The sequence below is a fragment of the Rousettus aegyptiacus genome, unplaced genomic scaffold, assembly GCF_014176215.1.
Source record: "Rousettus aegyptiacus isolate mRouAeg1 unplaced genomic scaffold, mRouAeg1.p scaffold_m13_p_3, whole genome shotgun sequence".
Lineage (NCBI taxonomy): Eukaryota > Metazoa > Chordata > Mammalia > Chiroptera > Pteropodidae > Rousettus > Rousettus aegyptiacus.
The window spans coordinates 77,189,880-77,212,283 of NW_023416306.1; the positions used below are offsets into that span (position 1 = coordinate 77,189,880).

Here is a 22,404-nt window from a genome sequence, read left to right on the forward strand (position 1 = left end):
TAGAAATACTGCATACTTGATTTTGTCTCTCTGCTCTAGGTAGATAAAGAAAACAAAAAGCATAAAAAAGATACAGAAAAACAAAATTACATAATCAGTGAGATTGCTCTAAACTGAGATTATGTTTTTATAAGTCCCAACTGGACTTAATAAATAAAAACCATATTCTAAGCCACTAAAAAACATCAAATTCCCTAACACCAGAATATATAAGACTACACTCTCTGTAAATAAAATACAATGAAACTAGAAAATAATTCCCTAGAAATATCAAAATGTCCTCTAAAACAACTCCTGAATCACAAAAGAAATAAAAATTGAGATTATAGAATATCTAGAAAATAACAATTTAAAAAACATGTAACATGTAACAATCTAAAAACTACAGCTAAAGCTACACTTTTAGGAAAATTTATACCCTTAAAAACTTGCCTTCATATAATAAAATTGTTCTAAGATTCATCTAGAAAACTGAGACTAGTCAGGAAAATTCTAGGGTAAATGAGTAAAGGGACAGGTTAATCCTACCAACTATTAAAATTTAAAAAGCTATAGTAATTAAAATTCGGACACTGAAAGATCTAGAAATAACACCCAACTAACATGGAATGTTTAATATCAATAATAGGATGCTTTTCCAATAACTGAAAAAGGAATGAATTATTCAACAAAGCATTTCATTTTTCTGAGAATAAAGTTGAATCTAAATTCCATGCCAATGAAAAATTTAACTATAAAAGATAAATCACAAGAACTCCCCTAAGAGGGCAGTTTTTAAAAACTAATCTTGGAATGGCAAAACTCAAAATATATAAAATAAAAGCAATTTATGACTCCATAAACCTTTCTACATGGAAACAAATATTATAAGCAAAGTCAAAGGAAAACCTGAGGAAAAAAATATCTTCATGTGATCTGGAATAGAGCAAAACATTCTTAGAAACTGGTGAAACAATTTAGAACAACTAATAGAAAATAAGTAGATAAAGCAAACAGCTATTTCCAAGGGGGGAAAAACACAATAGACTTATGAAAACATTCAGCCTCATGGACAATTTAAAAAATGTAAACACAGAGAATTAACATGTCATTTGTTTTTCAGTCATACTGAGATTAAGAAGCCTGACCATTTCCACTGTTGGTCAGGGCTTGGAAAAACCTGAAAAGCTCGCACACCCTACCTGGAAGTATAAATTGCTGCCACCTTTTGGAGGAGCAATTTTGTAGAATCTATTAAAAATTTAAATATAAATACCTTGGATAAAAAAATCACTCCTGAGAACTAACTCCACAAATACCTACACAAGTGCAAATAAATAAACTATATATCTACAGATGTTCACTGCAGCACTGCTTTATGTCAAAAGCTAAAAATCAGAAGTATTCATCCATAGGAGACCAGTGAAATAACTTACATACATCCAAATGATAATCCAAGTGAAAATTTAAAAATGAAGTACCCGGCATGAACTAATATGGAAAGATTTATAAGAAATATTTTGTGAAACAGTGAAACTCAGTTCAGTATATATGATATAATCACATTGTATTTAAAAATAAATCAAGGATGCTACAACATGGATCAGCCGATCAGCCTTAAAAACATTTTGCTCAGTGAAATTAGGCAGATATAAAGGCCACATATTTTATAGTTCTATATATATGAAATTCCCCAAATAGGCAAAACCAGGCAGACATAAAGTAGATTAGTGGTTGCCAGAGGCTGGGGGCAGCGGGTAGGGAGTGACTGCTAATGTACAGGGTTTCCTTTGGGGGTGACAGAATGTTCTGCATCTAGACAGAGAGAGGTAGGTGGTAGTTGCACAACACTGTGAATGTATGAAATGCCACTGAACTGTGGTGCACTTTAAAATGGTTAATTTTGTCATGTAATTTTTTGTAATATTAAAAAGTAAAGGAGATGCACAGACAAGCACAAAAAAAACACTAGAAAATGTCTGGAATGAAGCACAGATTGTCAGCCTTGTTTACCTGGGGACCTCTGGGGGAAGGCATAGGTGGAAGAAAGATGTGAAACAGTAAGAGGTGCTTTTCATTTTACGTCCTTCTCGGTTTTGTTTTTTACAAACCATTGCATGTTACTGGGTTTTTTGGTTTTGTTTTGTTTTTCTTCATTTTTATTTAATCGAGTATAATAAATACGTTACACTGATAAAAATTAAAACATTCCGGAGGAAGCTAAACGAAGTCTCTTTGATCACACTCGATGTCATCAGAAGCATCTTGGAAGAATTTGCCTAAATAAAAGACAGAAATATGTAGTATTGTTTTGTGGGGGTCTTCACAGAGTGATTTTTAAATAAATACTGGTGATTATAAATAGATAATTAGGCCCAAGACAAAGCTCCTTCAACATCATGAGGACCCACCACGCCCCACCTCCACCCCACACACACATCCAATACTCATGGTGGGCCCCATTCTATGGCTGAAGAAAAAAGCAATTACAAAGAGCATTTTTAAAAATTTAATCCTGGGCAGATCTACTTATACCCATACTTGGATTTCCCTCTTTCTTTTTCTTCTGTTTTGTTTTGTATCAGCCTGGTTTTTAGACCCCACAGAAATTTGTGGTTAGTCAACTAGAAAAAACTTGACTATCATGTTTTGTTTTGTTTTGTTTTTAATAATTTTTTAATAGAAAATAAATGGGCTCAGTTTAACATACCAAAAAGAAAAAAGAAAGAAAAAAAACTGTAGGTGAACCTTATTTGAACTCTGAAAACACTTTACTAATTAAGGGTAAGTGTGCCTGGGTCTGCCTTGCAAAACAATGAATTTTTATTCTTCCAAAATACAAAGACAGCAACATACTAAATTTTACCTTGAAAAAGCTGATTGAATCTTATCAACAAAACAATTATGTGCTGGACCACTACTAACAAAATCATCAGGGTGTAGCTCTGGACCCTTAGAAAGAAGATACCTACAAAGAGGGACTCCTTGTGGCTAACTGGGCTCAAGTTAAAACAAAACAAAACAGAGAATAGCAGCCATTTCTACAGAGGGGCCTCTCACGCAAACTGCATTTGAAGGAGCAGCCTGCATTGAACTGCCTGCCTCCCACACTGGACTGCCTGCCTGCACTGTGTTCCTGCCAGTTGAGCCAGCCCTTATAAAGGAATTGTACTTCAACCAATAGGGCTAAGGCTTTCCCTGTCCAATCTGAGCTGTGCAGCTATATCTCCATTAGCATCTTCACTGACCAGTCAAAGGTAAGCTCCATTCTGATCAATCAGAACGGTGCTTTTTGGTGCAATCAAACCGCAGGAATTTAGAGTCCTCATTTACATGATGATCAACAAATCACTGACCAGGGAAGAGAACTTTCTATATAAGTCATTTCCCTGCTTCCTAGGAAAGCGCATGTTCCTTTTCCACTGATGGCTGAAAACTGTTTCCCCAGGTAAAGCTGAAACACCGAAGGTATCTCATCAGTGTAGAGTGCTACAGACTAGACTGGAGCAGAGTACGGATGTCTAGCCAAAGACAGGGCTTGCCTCAAAGACACCTCACAGCCATGCTGCTTCACAGCCATACTACTTCATAACTGAGCTATAACACTATTGAGCTGTTCTCACAGCAGCCATGTTGTATCACAATTAAGCTGTTTGCACTGAATAGTTTCCTTCTTCACCACACCCCAAATTGGGGATTCCTGCTGGCGCTGAATTGGTGCCAATGACCATTGATTGACATATCAAAATCATGCATCTTGTGATCTAAAGCATCCACAGTCAGAAGTCCTGGCAACCACTGGGGTGCATACTGACATCCACACATACACCCATTTGTAACTTCTTTCTGCATAACCTCATGTACATCCCACTCTCCAGGACCCAAAGGTGGCCTCTTTGATGAGCAGCTGGCCAAGTACCCCTACATTCCTGCCCAAGGTCTCCACAAAAGCTCCCCATTGGCAAACTCACAGCCAGTGCCAAGTCAATACTTTTTTCTACCCATGGGAACTTGCCACTACTGGAGAGCTATCCCTATACTTTGTAACAGGAAAGAAGTGAAGGAAGGTACCTGTGATCCAAAAATAAAATATAAAAAATAAAAATAAAAAATAAAAAACAGAGAAATGCACTTCCAGAGCTCCTTCCTTTACCAGCCCTCCCAGAATCCCACAAACCCAGGACCCTCCAAACCCGGAACCCCACAAGCCAGCCCTGGCCCACTTGCCCCTTCCCCTTCAACTGGCATTTCCAAGGCCTCCTCACAGAGCCAGCCATCAAGGAGTCCAATGTCCTTCTATTTCAAATGCCTCCAGACCCAAATAAATCAACGGGCTGCACTATCCCAGCCCCCAAGGATATCTACTTCCCTCAGGTTTTGTTTCTGCTGTTACTCAGGCTTCCCAAGGGAAACACAGGCCTGGATGGGGGCCTGGATGGTCGCCTGGCATCTTGGAGCTCGCCCTGGAAGGGGAGCATGTGAAGGGCTACCTTACTTACTGTGACCTCCAGGAGAACCCCTTCAAAGCTTCAAGTCCCCTCACTAGAGCCAGATAAGCAGGTGGAGGAAGATGGACAGAACAGTGAACCCCTGGAGAAGTAAGCACGGACATGGGGCCGGTGGCACAGACATCCTCGGAGGCCACCCGGGGATGGACACAGGCTGTGCAGAGATGCAGCATTGGCCTACAAGCTGTCCAGGAGGGAGTCACACATGTCAGACCATGAATGCACAGAGGGCTTGTGCTGGGCCTGATGACTCTGTGCCAGACTCCTGACCCCAACACTAGCCATCCTTTGGCCGAGCCAATTTGCTACCACACTAGGCCCTAAGGGCTCAGATAGAAGGGCTGTTGCTTAGCAGTAGGGCCTTTTTTATCAAATTCCTATGTGGATGCTGCAAAAATAAAAGCAATAGAAAAGAGTACCTGATTAACATGCACAAAAGTGTAAATGTGTGTGTGTGAGACAGCTAGGGCTGCCTTAACTAAGCACCACAGCCAGGGTGGCTCAAACAGCACTCTTACCATTTCTGTTCTGAAGGCTAGAAGTCAAAGATCAAGGTGTGAACAGAGTTGGTTTCTCCTGAGACCTCTCCGTGACTTGCAGATGGCCTCCCTATGGTTTCACATCATCTTTCCTCTGTGTATATCTGTCTCTGCATCCAAAGCTCCTCTTTTTATAAGGACATAAGTCATAGTGGATTAAGGCCCACCCTGATGTCCTCATTTTAACTCAATTACATCACCCTCTCTCCAAATGAGGACACATTCTAAAGTACTGGGGGGTTATGACTCCAATGTATCTTTTGGAGGGGAAACACAATTCAACCTATAGCAGTATAATATTCTCTTTATAAAAAGTCATTAAGTGAGAGCAACGAACCTCTATCTTAATAGCCATAAAAATTAAAACTGTAATTCTGGTGGTTTTTAAAATTATTTTCCAGTTTTATTGGAATATAATTGACATAGCATTAATAAGTTTAAGGTATATAGCATAATGGTTTGAATTACATGCACTGAAATGATTACCGCAATTAAGTTTAGTTAGCATCCATCATCTCATATAAATATAAGAAAATGAAAAAGAAAAATATTCTCCTCGTGATGCGAATTCTTAGGATTTACTCTCTTAACTTTTCTATATGTCATACAGCAGAGTTAGCTGTAGCCATCCTGTTGTACATCACACCGCTGGTACTTATTTATCTTATACCTTAAATTTGTTCCATTTGACCACCTTCATCCACCTTCCACTTTTTTTACTTTTTTAATTATAGTTGACATGCAATATCATATTAGTTTCAGATGTACAACATAGTGATTCAACATTTATATACCTCACGAAGTGATCACCACAATAAGTCTAGTCACCATGTCACTGTACGTAGTTATTTGTTGTTCTGCAAACTCCTTGCTGCAGTCTGTGTCCCTCTTTTAATTGGAGCATTTATTTTTGTTATTTATTTTAGGAGTTCTTTATATATTCTAGGTACAAACCCCCTCACCTATCCTATGTGTGGTAAACATGTTCTCTCCATGTAACAGTCTGAATTTTCAAAGTGAGATCTCACACTGGGAAGCCCAAAACAGAATCTTTTATTGTTGAAAAGGAATAGAAGGGAGAAGTACACTCCTGGAAGCGAAAATGCCTGCCTTCCTATCTACCTCAATACCCTTGGTTTAAATAAGCCCAGGGCGCTGAGAATTGTGGAGAACGGCCCATTCCACACAGGTTGCTGCAAGGCACTTCTCCTGGGGGTGGTAACAGGCAACAGGCACACTGAAAAGAAAGGTCCAGAATGAAGAGACTGGCAAGAGCGGATTAGACAAAGCTGGGTGGGACCCTTTCTGTGTCCTGCCCTATTCTCTTCCAAGGAGGAGTTTTCCAGGCTTCTGTTCCAGGAACCGGCCCTGCCTGCAGCCTTGGGAAGGCAGAGAAGCAGCACCTGCACCTGCTGGAATTCAGAGGCACATGCCCAACAGAAACCCAAGAGCCTGGCTGAAGGCTGTTCTGACGGAAACTAAGGTCCACCGGTGCACTTTGCCTGGACCCTGCTTCTGCAAACAAATCGCCTTTAAAAGACCATTTTCCAGAAAGCTGGGCAGACCCAGCAGGGCCTGGGTATCGGATAATGCTTGCCTGTGATAACAGTATCAAGATTATGTGGAAAACAGTTATTACCATTCATGCTTAAGTATTTACAGGTATAATAATAATAATAATAATAATAATAATAATAAGGCTGACTAAGTAAGCCAGAGGAAATGAAACAAAATTTATAGAACATAGTGACTGTTGACACTGGGTGAAAAACATGTAGGGGTTCACTGTACTAGTCTAATTTTACATATGTCTGAAGTCTTTTATAATGAAAAACTAAGGAAAAACATGTTAGAAGTTCTGGTAATTCAGACACTAGACTAAGACTTGGCAATTTTCAGTCCTGTTGCTGACACGCTATCTGTCCTCCAAAGCACGTGAACCCTGCCCTCTCCATCCCTGTGTGAGGTGTAACACCATTTGCAATAAAATTATGATAATTTGAGTCTTCTAAGAGAATTTGCTAAACTCTATTATTGATTCCACTGGCAACAGTCACACATTTGTATCACTGAACATTTTAAATTATTTTGAAATAATTTCAAATTTACATAAAAATTGCAAGATTCATACACAAAACTCTCCCACGTTTTTGCTCAAATTCTCTAATTTTTCACATTTCATCCCATGTGCTTCATCATTCTCTCTCCATACCCACAGTTCTTTTTTCTACTCTGAACTAGCTGAGTAGACTTCAGACATTATGCCCTTTATCCCCTAATACACAGTATACACTTCCTAAGAGCAAGGACCTTCTCTTACAGAACCTCTGTACAATTCACAAATTCAGGAAAGTCAACTTTGACAACATTGTTCCATAATGTATGTCAACACTGTGATTTCATCAGAGGTTCCAATGATATCCTCATTGGCATGTCCTCGCTCCAGAACAGACCCATCTGGAATCGCACTCTGCATGTGGTTGTCTCATCCTGTAGTCCCACTCCTTCACTACAGGCTAGTTGTTTCAAAAAAGCCACCCGGGCTTGCTGCTTTGTGTCACTATCAGATTCCAGTTCTGCACTCCCAGCTGGAATAGAATCTAAGTGATATCATCAGAAGGACCATGTTCATCTGCCCATACTGGTGGCGTGACCCTTGGTCACCCAGTTAAGGCGATATCCAGTTTCTCCAGTCTATAGTCATTAATTGTGCCCTTGTAAATAAGAACTCTCTGGGGAAATACTTTGAGCCATGAGCATTTCCTGCTCCCTATTAAACATGATCCCATTTCATTAAATTCAGGATTCATTGATGATCCTTGCCCAAATCTTTCTGTACAATTATTGTTGCAAATATGATTTTTCCATAGTTGGTATTTTGCTGTAAGAAAAGTGCCCCCTCTTCACCCCACTTCCATTTATTTATGTAATGCAATGGGTTAAACAATGTTCCCCAAAAATTCATATTCATCCAGAACTTATTTGGAAACATTCTTTGCAGAAGTAAGATTTAAGGATCTAGAGATGAAATCATCCTGGATTTAAAGAGAGACCTAAATCAAATGACTGTTGTTCTTATAAGAAGAGGATTAAACATGCAGAGACACACAGAATAGGGTCATGTGAAGATGCAGTAGAGACTAAAATGATGCTGCCACTAAGGAACCAAGGAACGCTAGAAGCTACAAGGAACTGGAAGCGGCGAAAAAGCATTCTCCCTCATGGCCTTCAGAAGGAGCATGCACTGCTGACACCCTGATTGTGTATTTCCAGCCTCCAGAACTTCTATTATTTTAAGTTACCCACTTTGTGATATTTTGTTACACAACCCTAGGAAACGAATACTTAATTTAATTACATATTTACTTATCAACTTGGAATCATAAATACTTATTTTGTTCCATGTAGAATCCATGCTTGTCCTTATTTATTTGATGTTTAAATTGTCCCAGATTTGATCACTGGAAATCCTTCCAAGTTGGCACCTGTGTTTTTACCCATTCCCATTACTTTTAATTACTTACTATCACAAGAACATGCTCCTGTCTCATCCTGTATTTTTCTCTGTGCTGGGCCCATAAGCAGTCATTTTCCAAGTCATGCTAATTCCTTTAATGTGCAATGGTATTTAGAAACCAAGATCTGGGCACTCAGAGTGCTCACTGATAATGAGGTACTAGGAAATAACTATTATGTCTAGAAAAATATATATTTTACAAATTATGATTTATAATCTTAACGAATGCCGTTTTTATATGTGTGTGTATATGTATGAATACAAATACATAAAATCATGAGTTTTATCAATCTTTCCAACCCCTACCTTCCCTCATTCTGTATTTGTATATTCCTTTTTCAACAGTGGAAACTCTGGCTCCAAAGCTGTCAACATACCTCTTATTTACCCAATCACATAAAACAGTTTTAGAATTACTATGAGAAATAAACCTACTAAGAGTACATAATTCGTTATCAGATATATGATTTGCACTTTTTTTTAAATCCATACTGAGAATATATAGTCTAAGCATTAAGTCCGCATTCACTTAATGAGGTTTCTTTTTTCCCCCATCGGTGTAGTTAACGTTATTCATTTGCAATGTAATTGGGTTTATTTACTTGTTTGCATTCATTTTTAGCTTCCTGCCATCTTTGATGATTTAATTGTATTTTTTGAGCATGTAGAACATTGAATGTTCCAAAATCCAAACCTATTCAAAAATATATAAGAATAAACTAATAGACAGAAAGTAGCTTAACATAATAAAGGCCATATACAACAAACCCACAGCGAACATCATACCCAATGGTGAATCACTGAAAGCTTTTCCTCTAAAATTAGGAATAAGACAAAGATGTCCACTTTCACCACTTCTATTAAACATAGCATTGGAAGTTCTAGACAAAGCAATTAGGGAAAAAAAGAAAAAGAAAAAAAGAAATAAGAGGCATCCAAAATTGGAAAGAAGTAAAAGTATCTCTGTTCACAGATGACATAATCTTACATATAGATCCACAAAAATTCTATCTGAGCTAATAAACAAATTCAGCAAACTTGCAGGATACAAAATCAACAGGTAAAAATCAGTCGCATTTCTATACATTAACAAAGAACAATCTGAAAAGGAAATTAAGAAAACATTTCTATTCACAATAGTATCAAAATGAAAAAACTTAGGAATAAATCTAATCAAGTTTGTGAGAGACTTGTACACTGAAAACTACAAAATAGTGCTGAGAGAAATTAAAGATCTAAATAATGCAAAGATATTCCATGTTTGTGGGCTAGAAGACTTGTTAAAATGTACATACTGCCCAAAGTAATTTACAGATTCAATGCAATCCTCATTAAAATCCCAATGACATTTTTTGCAGAAATAGAAAATCCTTCTCAGATTGATGTGGAATTTCAAGATCTCCCAAATAGCCAAAACAATCTAAAAAACAAAGTTGGAACACCAACACTTCTGGTTTCAAAATATACAATACTTCTGGTTTCAAAACATACTAAAAGCTACAGTGGCATAAGGACAGACACAGAGACCAATAGAATAGAGAGCCCAAGAATAAATCCTACATATATGTCAAATAACAAGGATACCAAGACCTCTCATTGGAGAAAGAACAGTTTTTTTCAACAAATTATACTGGGAAAACTGGATATCCACATGCAAAAGAATGAAGTTGGACCCTTACTTTATACCACATACAAAAATTACCTAAAAATGGATTAAGAACCTAAACATAAGAAAGAAAACTATAAAACTTTTAGAAGAAAACATAGGGGGAAAACTTCATAACATTGTACTTAGCTATTGCTCGGATATGGTATCAAAAGCACTGGTAAAAAAAAAAGAAAATAGGTAAATTAGATTCATTAAAACTAAAAACTTCAGTGCATCAAAGGAAATTATCAGAGTGAAAAGTTAACCCACAGAATGGGAGAAAATAGGTGCAAATCATAGATCTGATAAGGAGTTAATGTCCAGAATATTTGGAATTCCTATAACTCAACAACGACAACAAAAAAAATGGGATTTAAACATGAGCGAAGGATTTGAAAAGACATTTCTCCAAAGAAGATATACAACAAATAGCCATGAAATATATACAAAGGAGATGAAATGATGCTCAACATCACTAGTCATTAGAGAAACGCAAATCAAAACCACAATGAGATAACACTTCACACTCATTATGATGGCTATTATCAATAAAACATAAAATAACAAGTGTTGGCAGTATGGTGGTTCCTCAAAAAATTAAAAATAGAACTACCATATGATCCAGCAATTCCACTTCTGGGTCTATACCCAAAAGAACTGAAAGCAGGACTCAAAAATGACACTTGTCCGCCCCTGTTCAGCATTGTTCACAATACCCAAAAGGTGGAAATTAAAATATCTGCCAGTACATGGAAAAACAAAATGTGCTATAAATATGGTGTGTGTGTGTGTGTGTGTGTGTGTGTGTGTACACAATTGAATATTATTTGGCCTTAAAAAAAAAACTTAAGTACTGACACCTGCTACAACATGAATGAACCTTAAAACTATGCTAAATGAAAGAAGCCAGACAGAAAAGGAACAAATAGTATATGACTCCACTTGTGTAAGGGACCTTGAGTAGACAAACTCAAAAATACAGAAAGTAGAATGGTAAGTGCCAGGGACTGGGGGAAGGGGAATGGGGAGTTAGCGTTTAATGGGGACAGAGTTTCAGTTTGGGGAGAAGAAAAAAGTTCTGGAGATGAATGATGGTGACGGTAGCACACTGTGAATATACTTAATGCCACTGAACTGTATATTTAAAATGGTTATTAGACAGTTCTATTTTATGCATATTTTATATTAATAAAAAAAGATCTGATTAACTGACGTTACTTCCTCATTTCCTCTGTTTCATTTTGCAAAAATAAACAGATGCAAAACAAACCAATTCCTCCACTCCTGTCCACCACTCACCTCTTACACTACTTTAAGACAAGAATGTGCCTCGTCACCATCTCTTCCCGTAGTATTACGGTCCTCAATTTTTCACTATTTTAAACTGCTCTGGAAATGAATTTCATGTTATAAAAAGACTATGGTGACCTGGGGGTTATTTCACTGTTGGAAAGAAAATTCTCGATTTCTACATGTTATTTCCCAATATTCTCTAAGAATTGAAAACACAAAATAACATCCTACAAGAGGGCGACAAGGTGAACTTGTACCCAAGTTGGAATGTGACCCAAAGGTTGCACCTGAAGCTTTCTCGGCCTATACCCCTCACACAACTTCCTGCATCCCCTTTGGCATCCATTTGTGGGCTGCTCAGGTTCTGGATGGAACTCTTATGTACCCATCCAATTCCTCATGGTCCCCAAACCCTACTCTTCCCTATAGCTCTGGGTTCGTTGCCTTGGTCGTAACATACCTGATTCCACAGATCAGAATCATCCCAGTTCATTTCTGCCTTCAAATCTCGCACAGTCAGTAAGCAAAACTCTAAGCAAACAAGGGGAAGTGCCTCCTTGCTCCTGCCTCCTTAAGCAACGGTGACAAACACAGAACCTGGACAAAGAGTGGTGGCAATGTCCTTTCTGGGGTGGGCTGCCCCATCACAGGCGACTACTAAAATGCAGCTAGTGAGATGGACTAACTGAATCTTTCATTTCAGTTCAGTTTAATTAATTTTAACCTAAACAGCTATACGGGTTTAGCAACTACTATAGTCCATTGCACAAGTCTCCAGTGAGGGTTTCTCTAATTTTGGTGTACCATGGGTAAACTGGCCCTCTACAAGGGCGGGGGTGTGGAAACCATTAGGCATTTGGGAGTTGGGGAAACCCTCCCCCTCTCCCGGAGGACTTGTAGAAGCAGCCACATTCTCCCTAGATAACATCTCAAAAGTGACAGGGTGCTTACTAAAGCTCATTCCACTAACAATTAAAGACACACACACCACCTCCCACTGGAACTTAAGACTTTCTAAAAGACAAGCCACTTAGTCTAATTAGGCTAAATTTTTCTATAATTATTTCCTTCTCATTGGCTTTGAATGTTTTGGTTCTTTCAGAGATAGAAACTGAAAAGCCAGAAATCCTAAAATTGGTGCTAACCACGCCAACACAATTCCCTATTTTTGAACAGCTTTCTGAAAATTTCCAACATGCTCAACAATTCCTTGGCCACTCTGTTAATATGATATTAAGCAGATCACACCCAAGACATATTTTATGACAGCTGCACATGCAAGCAGAGCTGTCCCGCCCTTACTTCCAACTCGGCAAGCTCCTCAACAAAACCAAATAAATACACACTAGAAGAAGGAGGCTGTTGCAAACCCAGCCTGTTGCAGCCATAATTAATGGGCTGGAGTTCTTTGTTACTTAGATTTTTACCTCAAAACTCAAGAAGCCCTCACTATCCACTGAACATCTAACATTTCTGTTCAGTACTGCAGTAGAACAACACAAAACCAAAGAACCCACAGGGTCACTGAGAAGTGATGTTTTCAGAATCAGTCCTTTTAGCCCAATGGTCCTTTCATGAAACTGCTATTGGCCACACAAAATACAGACTTAAATAGCAATGAATGATTCCTCTGAAAAGCAAAGCCTCCCCCCACCTCCTTCCCGTTATTTTGCTTTAAAACTCTGCATGCATGATATCTACTTGGTGGTCACCTCAGGGTTTCCAAAGAAGAAATGATCTTAATGACAATTTTCTTTACCAGAAACAGTCACAACTTGTAAGGACTCACATACCCCCCCCCCACCCCCCATCATGGGGCACAGCGGGGTAAATCCAAAGCCCTTCTCCACACAGTAACCACAGGATAGTGGAGGGGGGGGGAGGGGGAGGCGGGGAATGGGGCTACAGGTCCTCATCCAGGTTCCCAGAAAATGGACCAGATAAACATCAAAAGTCCTCTGGCATCAATGAACGTTTTAGAAGATGGTTATAAACCCTGAGTGGGGATAACTCTTAGTAGCCCACTTTCTTTTCCCGGACTACAATTTGGAATTATATAATTAGAGCTTTCCCAGGGCAAAGTGTTAGAGCACACAAATTTCCTGTACTTAATCAGACTGGCCAGGGTTCTGCAAATTAGGGAGGCCCAGCCTTTCACACCCTGTTCTATTTCAATGATAATAACTTTCCACATGCAGGCCTCCCCCATGGAACGCATTTTAAAGGAGTGCCACTTCTCCAGCTGAAACTTGGCTTTAGAAATCCCCCTTTAGGGGGTTAATCTTTCCTACCTGTCAGACGGCTATTCCTCTACTCCAGCATTTCTATCCCATTGATCTCAAGGAAGAGATGCCAAAAAAAGGGCAGCGTAAAGTTGTCTCCGCCAGGCTTAATGTCTCCAAGGGTAAACCACGGCTAAATGTTTATCAGGAACAACTAATTCACTGCAAATTACACCCTAACAGACAGTGACAAACATCAATTACAGCTATACTCTCACCAAACAATAGGAAGATTAACAATAAAAATAGAAGTGTTATTTCAACACTCAAAAATCTGCAGATCACTGTCACCAAAAACTACCACCGGTAAATGCAATTTTAAACCAGTGTTGCTTTTTTTGCATGCAAAATATTAAGCAGAATTCTTAGCAGTGTTCTAAGATGTGCTGTACTAATTGGAAGTTTAGCCTCATTGACTAAAGCTCCCTCAGTAGTCACGCACTGCTTCCTTGTACAGCAGCTTACTTGTCACAGTCAGTCCTGTTCAGTCCTAGGACGGCACTCTTTAACAACTAAACGCAAGGGTTAAACTCGCTCTCACTATTAAATACTAAAACATTTCCAATGTGTGCTGCTGCTTTGCTTGGTACAGTCATAATAAGAAAAACATGTTGCCTTACAATATACATAAAAGTTCTTTTTCCACAAAGTCTTCTTATTCATGATGTTTTCATTTACTTCCAAATGGATCACTATCATTATTTATTACGACCATCACTCCAGGGATCTGGGCCAGAAGTAAACACTGTACTGTCATAATGTGGGAAGGGAGGATCCCAAATCCCCACTCCCAGGCTATCCTACCTAAGCAGGGCACTCAGTCCCAAATCAGGCATTTGTCTCCTTAAGAAACAGAGCCTTCTATTAAAAGGTGGAATAAGAATTTATAAATCCCTTTAAAATAACCTTTCCGTGTTTTTACGTAGTAACTTATGTTTCATGTAAAAAACACTCTCAAATTACAGGGATTCCTCTTCACGGCGGAAAAGATGCCAAACACCCAAATCTCCTGTAATCATAAAACTGATTCATATTTTGAATGTGATCATATTCTTTTCAGCTAACTTAGCATTCCAGAAGGGAGAGAATTATAAACAGCTTTCCTACTCCCTCCCCTATAGAGATTATTATTATTTTACTGGAAAAAGAAAATTACCTACACACTGGGTTCAAAAAGTAACAAAAACGACACAGGATTGCTTTGTTCCTCGGAGATTTCTTAAATTCGACTGGAAACGACAACGGCAATGTTTAAACTACTCCGCCCGAAGTGCAAGCCACTTTCCTGTTCTCATTACGACCTTAATGTAAATAAGCAACAGACGCATCATCCTTTCCCACACTGCCAGCCTCCAATTCCTCCGCCCCGCACCCGCTCCGCTGCAAATAAAACTAAAAACGGCCCCGGACACACGTCTGCGACTAACCTCGAATGTGGCCACCACGTCCACGCTGAGCAAATGCAAGTTGAGTCCCAGTTTAAATTCCCCTGCTTGCCCCCACTCCCAACCAATAGTGCTGCAAATGAACCCCTTGATTCAAGAGGCAGACGAATTCTTGAGGGTAGGAGGAGAGCAGAAATCCACAAGGATTTTGTTAGAATCCTCCAGACTGACTTCGAATGTACCAGTTTACTCACCATTTCACTGCGCGCTCTAAGCGATTTATGCTTTAAGAAACAGCAATATATATAACTAACTGAAAATCCCCTTCCCAAGTCAAACCAGAAGTGTCCGACGCATTCAGCAACTGCTTAAACCCAGGCGGCGGGCGCCCCGCTTCCCGCTTCCCGCTTCGTCCCGCCCCCCTGCCCGCCCCCCAAAGGCTGCCCAGCATTCCTGAGGTGGAGGACCTGTCCCTGGAGCGCACAGCTGGCAGCAGGACGCAAGAAAAGCTGAGCCCCTTCCCGCGCGGGCCCCCTAATTCTCACCTGCCTTCAGTAATGCAAAGATGGAACACAATGTATGGGGTGGGCGACACTGAAACCCGCTTAGATGTTTTAGGCGAACCTCACCCAGTCTGCAAACCTCCCGGCCTGGAGCCACTGCGCCCTCCTCCACCGGCTGGAGTGCCGAGGAATCCGGCCACTCTGCACGCAGGCCAGGGTGCTGCTTGGGTCTGAACTGCGTGAGCCAGCGCCGCCTCTGCGGGCACCTCAGACGGGTTACCCCAGGCCGGTCCCCCAGGCCCCCTCTGAATGTCTAAGCAGCTCCCCTGCGCTCGGGAATCCAAGCAGTTAAGCCGGCCCCAGGACGCCGGGGACACTGGGTACCGCTCGAGAAAAATGCCACCAGGGTGCTGGACCTGTCCCTACAGCCGCGCGCTTCGTCTCGGGTCTCAGGGTGAAGCCCAAAGGTGGCAGAACCCCCAATAGCCCAAAGATCGCCCGGGACCTCCGACTCCAGGCACAGGATACGCTGCTTCGGCCACCTCCCGACTGTGGGGGAGGGGGAAGGGGCCAACAAAAGGGAAGCCGAAGCCCTGCTCAGCCAAGCGGCGGGGGTCAGGAGCCCACTTCTCCGGGCCTGTGGGGGTACTCCGGCGCAGACGCATTGGGAGTAACCTCAGCGGAGAGGGCCGAGTCAAGGTCTCGAGAAACAAGGGCCACGTCTGCAGCACCCAGGGTCGGGCCATGTTCACACTCACGATCCTCGAAAACCACGGGCGAGGGGCTCCCCGTGGGCGCTGGCGCAGCCCGCCTGGCCTCTGGAAACACTTATCCCGCCCCGGAGCGCGCCTTACTGGAAGCAGCCCCGGCGGTGGGGCGAGGGACAGGAGCGGGGCCGAGAGGGACGCCGCGGCCCGGGTATGGTGGCGGAGGAAGGGATGCACGCGAGCCGAGAGCCACACCGGCACACTGGTCCTACCTGAGGTCTGTGGCGTGCAGAGGAGGAGCGCGGTGGCCGCCCAGACGGCCGGGGCGCACAGCAAAGGCAGCGCCGGGCCCCGGGCCATGCCGTGGGCCGTGGGGGCCGAGCGCGGGGACGGCACGGCGCGGGGGGCCGTACGCCACCACCCCTGTTGGCCGCGCGTCCGCTACCCTTTCGTCTGGTCCCTTTCGAGGAACTCGTGGTCCAACTCCTCTCCCGGCCGGGATGTGCCGCTCCGCTCGCGCTGAGGCGCGGACTCGGGCTGGCTATAGGACGCGGGCTTGCTCATGCGTCCGGCCGGCCGCCGGGACAAGCGCGAGGGGCGGACCGCGGGCGCGCTGGAGGCAGGGTCCCCCGCTCGCCCGCCCCGATGGGCAGAGCGAGGCCGGCGCCGGCGCCCCCTGCCGGAGGAACACGCCTGCGGCGGGCGTGTAGCGCGGAAAGCTAGGGGCCGGGACCGGGGGGCCGCCACTCTGGCTCCGGACGTGCCTCCCGCGCCCGCCGTTGGGCCTGCGCCTCGGAACGCCTGACGGCAAAGGTGGCACCTTGGGGGCGTCCAGTCACACCCACCTTCAAGTGGCGGAACCCCCGGGGGCCTGGCCACAAATCAGTAACTCAGATCGACGCTGCTCCTCGCCAGCTTCCACCCGAACAAATCAGAGAGCCACCCAGTCCCAGAAACCAGAGGCGCGGGAGGTAGAGAAGAGAGGGCTTGGAGAAGAGAAACGTTCTAGGAAAGGAAAGGGCCGCCCGCCCTCCCAGCCCTCCTTGCCACGCTGCGCTCGCCGGGTGGGGACCACCGCATCCCTCCAAAATGCTTGAAACTGCTGGAGTAGAAATGCGTGGAGGGAGCTCTTGGGAGCATGATACTATCTGAAACCACCACAGCTTTCGGTTTACTGTTAAAAACAAATTGTGTAATTTTACCCATTAAAGGCAGAACACTATTTGTTCTCTGCAGAGCCCCCAGAACATGCAGGAGTAATTTGCTTCACTTGTAAAAGACATTTTGAACGTAATTCAAATAGCATATTTTTTTGCTTATTCTTGGTTTTACTTAACGCGTGCAAAGGCCTGGGACTGGAAGGTCTGAGACTCCAGTTTGTAACTTAGGAATTTTCTTTGTTTTTGCTCTCTTGGAGAAAGGCTTTGGAACTTCCAGGTCTCAGTTGTTTGTTTTGTGAGTATATCTTTTAACTGATTATCAAGCAGTTTGTTTGGTGTTTGTGCTCAAGCACCATTTCCTGCTAGTTGGGATGAATTAGGGAGAGCCCAGGCTTTGGGTGCCAGACCAGAGGCCCCTGAGTTGACCCCCCTGGAATTGCTCCTCCACCGCCTCCCTCGCACGAGGCAGGAAATAAAAGCACTGTTGCTAAGGTCTGCTGACAACATGGCTGAGGCGGCCCTGCAGTTAACTCCTGTTAAAATTAATTAGGCCTCTCACTGTCTCTGCAAATCTGTTTGAGGGAACATCCCACATCGTTCTCATTTCTAATACAGACTGGAGGGACTGTGACCATCTTTGGCCAGGGGCAGCTAGGGATCTAGAGGAGAATGGGATAAGATGATAAAATAATTATCCAACTGCCGAGGCTCCCAGCCCCACGTGCCAAACTCCTCTGCCACCACTGGCTGGTGCCACTCAAAACTTGGAGCTGCTCTCCTGATGTTGTATGAGGACTGCTAGGTGTTTATCTTTGGGCTTTCCAACCCTTCTCTTCCCTTAGAGAATGCTTTAAGAGCAAACAAGGCTTTAAGAGTTGGTCTCAAAGCACTTAATTCTAAACCCCATCTTGGATCTAGTGAAAACCAGACAGGGGTGGCAGAGGAGGGTCCTATGAGCTTTGCCCTCAAAAACTGGTCAATCAGCAAAACTTTATATCCTTTTCCCAGACCTGTGCTCCTTTGCTTTCCATTGCACAAGGCTTGAGGTTGTAGTTCCAGAAACATTGGATCAGCAGCTCTGCTACTCATTCTTGGTGTGAACTTTGGGGAAATGATGTAATCATGCTTCAGCCCCCTCATTTATGTGCGATTTTCACATAACTAGGTTCCCCACAAACCTGACCCAAGTTTCAACAGCAACATATATTTTTGCTGACAGTTTCTGGGGTGGGGTCAGAAATGTAGCTTATATCACACACGATTCCTTAAAGCTTTTTAAAATTATCTTTTCAGCATATCCCTCTCCCCCAAAGTCTCTCCATCTATAACTCCAAACTGCTGTCCCTTATTTCCCCCTTACTCCCTCCTTCCTTCCCTGCCTACAGATTTAGAACCGAAGGATTAAACAGTACGTTTTCCCTTATAAATGGGAGAGGTGTAAATATGCTCTTTCTAAGTAGTTAGCAGAATGTGCCTTAGGTCTAAGCCAGATGGGAGCTACTTACTCCTTCACTCATGTATTAGTTAGTGATTGCTGGATAAGAAATCACCCCAACCTAACAGGTAAGACAGTAAACATTTATTATTTCATGTACGTAGTTTCTGTGGGTCAAGAATTCAGGAGAGGCTTAGCTTGGTAGCTCTGGCTCAGCGTTTGCCTGGGGCCAAGGGTCAGCTTGCTCATATGCCTGGCAAGTTAGTGTTGGGTGCAGGCAGGAGGCCACACACCTCCCTAGAAGGCTCCTTGAACATCCTCAAAACATGGCAGCTGGCTTCCCCCAGAGTGAGAACAAGCAGAAGCTGCAGTGTCTTATAACTTATCTTTAGAAGTCACAGTTATTTCTGCAGTATCCTGTTGGTTTCACAAACTGACTCTTCCTTGTAAGAGGGAACTACACAGGGGCACGCATACCAAGAAACTGACTTCTGTACCACCTACGTGGAGCACAACCATGCTGTCCATAGGACAAACAGCTGGCAAGAAGGAGAAAAAAAAGAGCATGGTATGTTCCTGCAATTATAACAACAAAAAGCCAGTCATCCCTCGAAGACCATGAAAAGGGAGACATGCAGGTATTAGGAGAAAGCATTCCAAGTGGAGTGAAGGTCCAGTGTGAAGGCTTCGAGACCAAAGGTTCCCAGGCATCTGAGTAGCTGCCTATTGACCATTTATATACTTTCTTTGGTGAAATGTCTATTCAGATCTATTGCTCAACTTTTAACTGAGTTGCATATCTTCTTATTTTTGAGCTTTTAGAGTCTTTAATGTGTTGTGGCTGTAAGCTCATTTCAGGTAGATAAAGATATAGATACAGAAAATATTTTCTCCCAGTGTGGCTTGTATTTTAATTTTTTAACAATGTCTTTTCATAAACAGTAGTTTATCATTTCAGTGATATCCAATTTATGAATTTTTTCTTTTATAAGTAGTGCTTTTTGAGCCTAGTAAATGCTAGATCAGGCCAAAAATATCAATAAGAATGAAATATTTCAGCACATCAACTTCTGTAGAAAGTAGATGGCACAGTTCACAGCCTTCAGCCCTTTGAGTTTTCGTGGGGAATTCATGCAAACCACTGCCGTGGGATTTTTACTTGATTGTTTTTGGTTTGTTTTTTTTTTTTTTTTTCAGTTGGGAGAATCCTCAAATAAACTGAACCCTTCTGCTCTATGAGCAGCACGCTGTATGAAAATCCAACTACAAAATAAGACGAATCAACTTGTCAAACAAGATGGCTCAATTCCTTTACTCCACTCTCCTCGCCAATCTAGCTTTGGGCCCCTCTGAATCAATATGAACAGTTTAGTCCTGGTCAGCCAGGCACCCTCTAGACTGGGAAACCCAGTACACATCTGTTTTTCTCCCATTCAGTCTCTCTACAGCACTTTATCCTAGGTGATGCCTTCCTGAAAACACACATTTTCCCTTGACTCTATAACACCAAGTACTCCTAGCCCTATCATTACTTCCTTAGGTTTTTCTCCTGTTCTCCTTTCTGAACTGGCCTTTCCACTAGGCACTTACACTGGGAGTGGTCAAAGGCTGTCCTCTCTTCTCACCCCACGATCTCCCACTGAGAAATCTCTTCCAGGCTCATGGCTTCAGCTGCCACTTATGAGCCTGGCAACTCCTAAATTGATATCTCCAAACTGAACTATTCCTCGACCTCCAGACTTATGTTTCCAACCATCTCCTTGGGCTTTCCACTTGCCTGTTCCACTGGTACCCAAAACTCAAATTGTTCAAACTTGAATTCATGATCCACATCCCTCCCAACCATGAACCCTGCCTCAAACTTAGTCTTTTTCCAAATTCCCTCCCTCACACAAAGGCACTGCCATCCATATAGCTCCACAGGACAGAAACCTAGGTCCCATGTCTGAGACTTCCCTCTCTCCCTATGTCTACTCCATCACCATGTCCTATTGGTTTGTCCTTCTGGATGCCTTCTATCTAATGTCCTCTACCTCCATTGCCATGGCCCTAGCCCAGGGTAATATCATCTCTTGCCTGAATAAGGTGTCTCCCCATTTCTACTATCACTCAGCTCTAATCTGCTCTCCACACACGTACTTTTCAAACTCAAGTCTAACTACATTGCTGCCCAATGGCTTGCTAATGCCCTTAAGTTAGACTGAAACTCTAACATCACATAGGAGCTTTCATGTCATGAGGATGCTTGAGGAGCCCTGCAGAAAGGAGCATGTGGCCTAACTGCTCAGCCTCGCTTTACACCATGTTGTCCTTGCTCTTACTTTCCAGCCATTTTGGTCTGTTAGTTCCTTAAAAAACACAAATAGCATTAAGTTCCCTTCCTCAGGAAGCCTCGTCAGCAGTTGTTCTTTCTGCTTAGAACATTCTCTTCCTGACTTCCTTCACTTAGTAGCTTTTACTCATCCCTTCACGTGTCACTACCTCGGGGACACCTCCTTTACCACCATCACCCCACGACAGGTCAGAGCTCCAAGTAGACACAGTTGCTGGAACCCCACCCACCTGCAGACACATATCACAGTTAAAATCTTACCAGCATGAGGCAAGTTTACTAAATTTGTATCTATTTTCCCTACTGATCTTAAGCTGCATAAAAAGGGGCTTGTGTATCCCCATCAATGCCTGAGATGTGGTAGTAGAATATTTGCTAATAAAGGAAGGGACAGGAAGAAAGAGGGAGGGAGGAAGGAAGCAAAGCAGAAAACCGCTTATGTGCTGAACTCCGATTTAGGACAAATACAATAAATTCCATCATTTACCAGTCCACTGTCTATCTCTCTAATGTGTAGCAAATCTTTGTAAAATAAAACTAGCAGCTACTCCATTTCCTGCTTACATGACTGAATGAATTTTTTTGTAGCCTTATCCTGAAATTTCACATGCATTCAGGCCACAGCGGTTTTTGTGAAGTATATTTTATTCCAAACCATTTATGTCTACAGACAGCTTAAACAGGTTTTCTTGTTTCCAAAAATTTAGATTCAGGTATGATGAAACAAAGATTCTAATTTTCACAGATAGCAAACTTTAGAAGTTCACAAAGCTTGGGCACAGTCATTATAACAAAGAAACTATTTTAAATTTCCAATCTTTATGTCAAGAAGTAGGAGCAAGAGAAAAAGACTGACAGATAATAATATCTTCCATTGTTCATTATTTTGTACAAAGATGACTCCTACCTAGCAGGTAGTCATCTTGAGGAGGCCCACTAGCAGTTGAAGCTCTAGTCTTAATCTTCTTAATCACATTGAGATTTTCCTCCTGTGACTGCAAATACGTGGTATCTTCCAACACCAACCAGTTCTTCAATTCTCCAAACAGCAACTTCGAGTCCCATAATTTAATTCTATTCTGACACTACCTGAGTTAGCATCAGACCCCATAGGTT

At 42.3% G+C, this 22,404-nt stretch overlaps 1 protein-coding gene across 1 annotated transcript in view; it reads right to left on the reverse strand.

Moving 5' to 3' along the window:
* ROR2 (receptor tyrosine kinase like orphan receptor 2) overlaps positions 1-16,946 on the reverse strand; it is a 202,070-nt gene extending 185,124 nt beyond the window's left edge. Inside the window, exon 1 of the mRNA XM_016160494.2 lies at positions 16,634-16,946. Within this exon, the coding sequence (XP_016015980.1) occupies positions 16,634-16,721 (88 nt within the window). The 5' untranslated portion in view covers positions 16,722-16,946. The remainder of the gene's footprint in view (positions 1-16,633) is intronic.
* Positions 16,947-22,404: the final 5,458 nt, after the last annotated feature.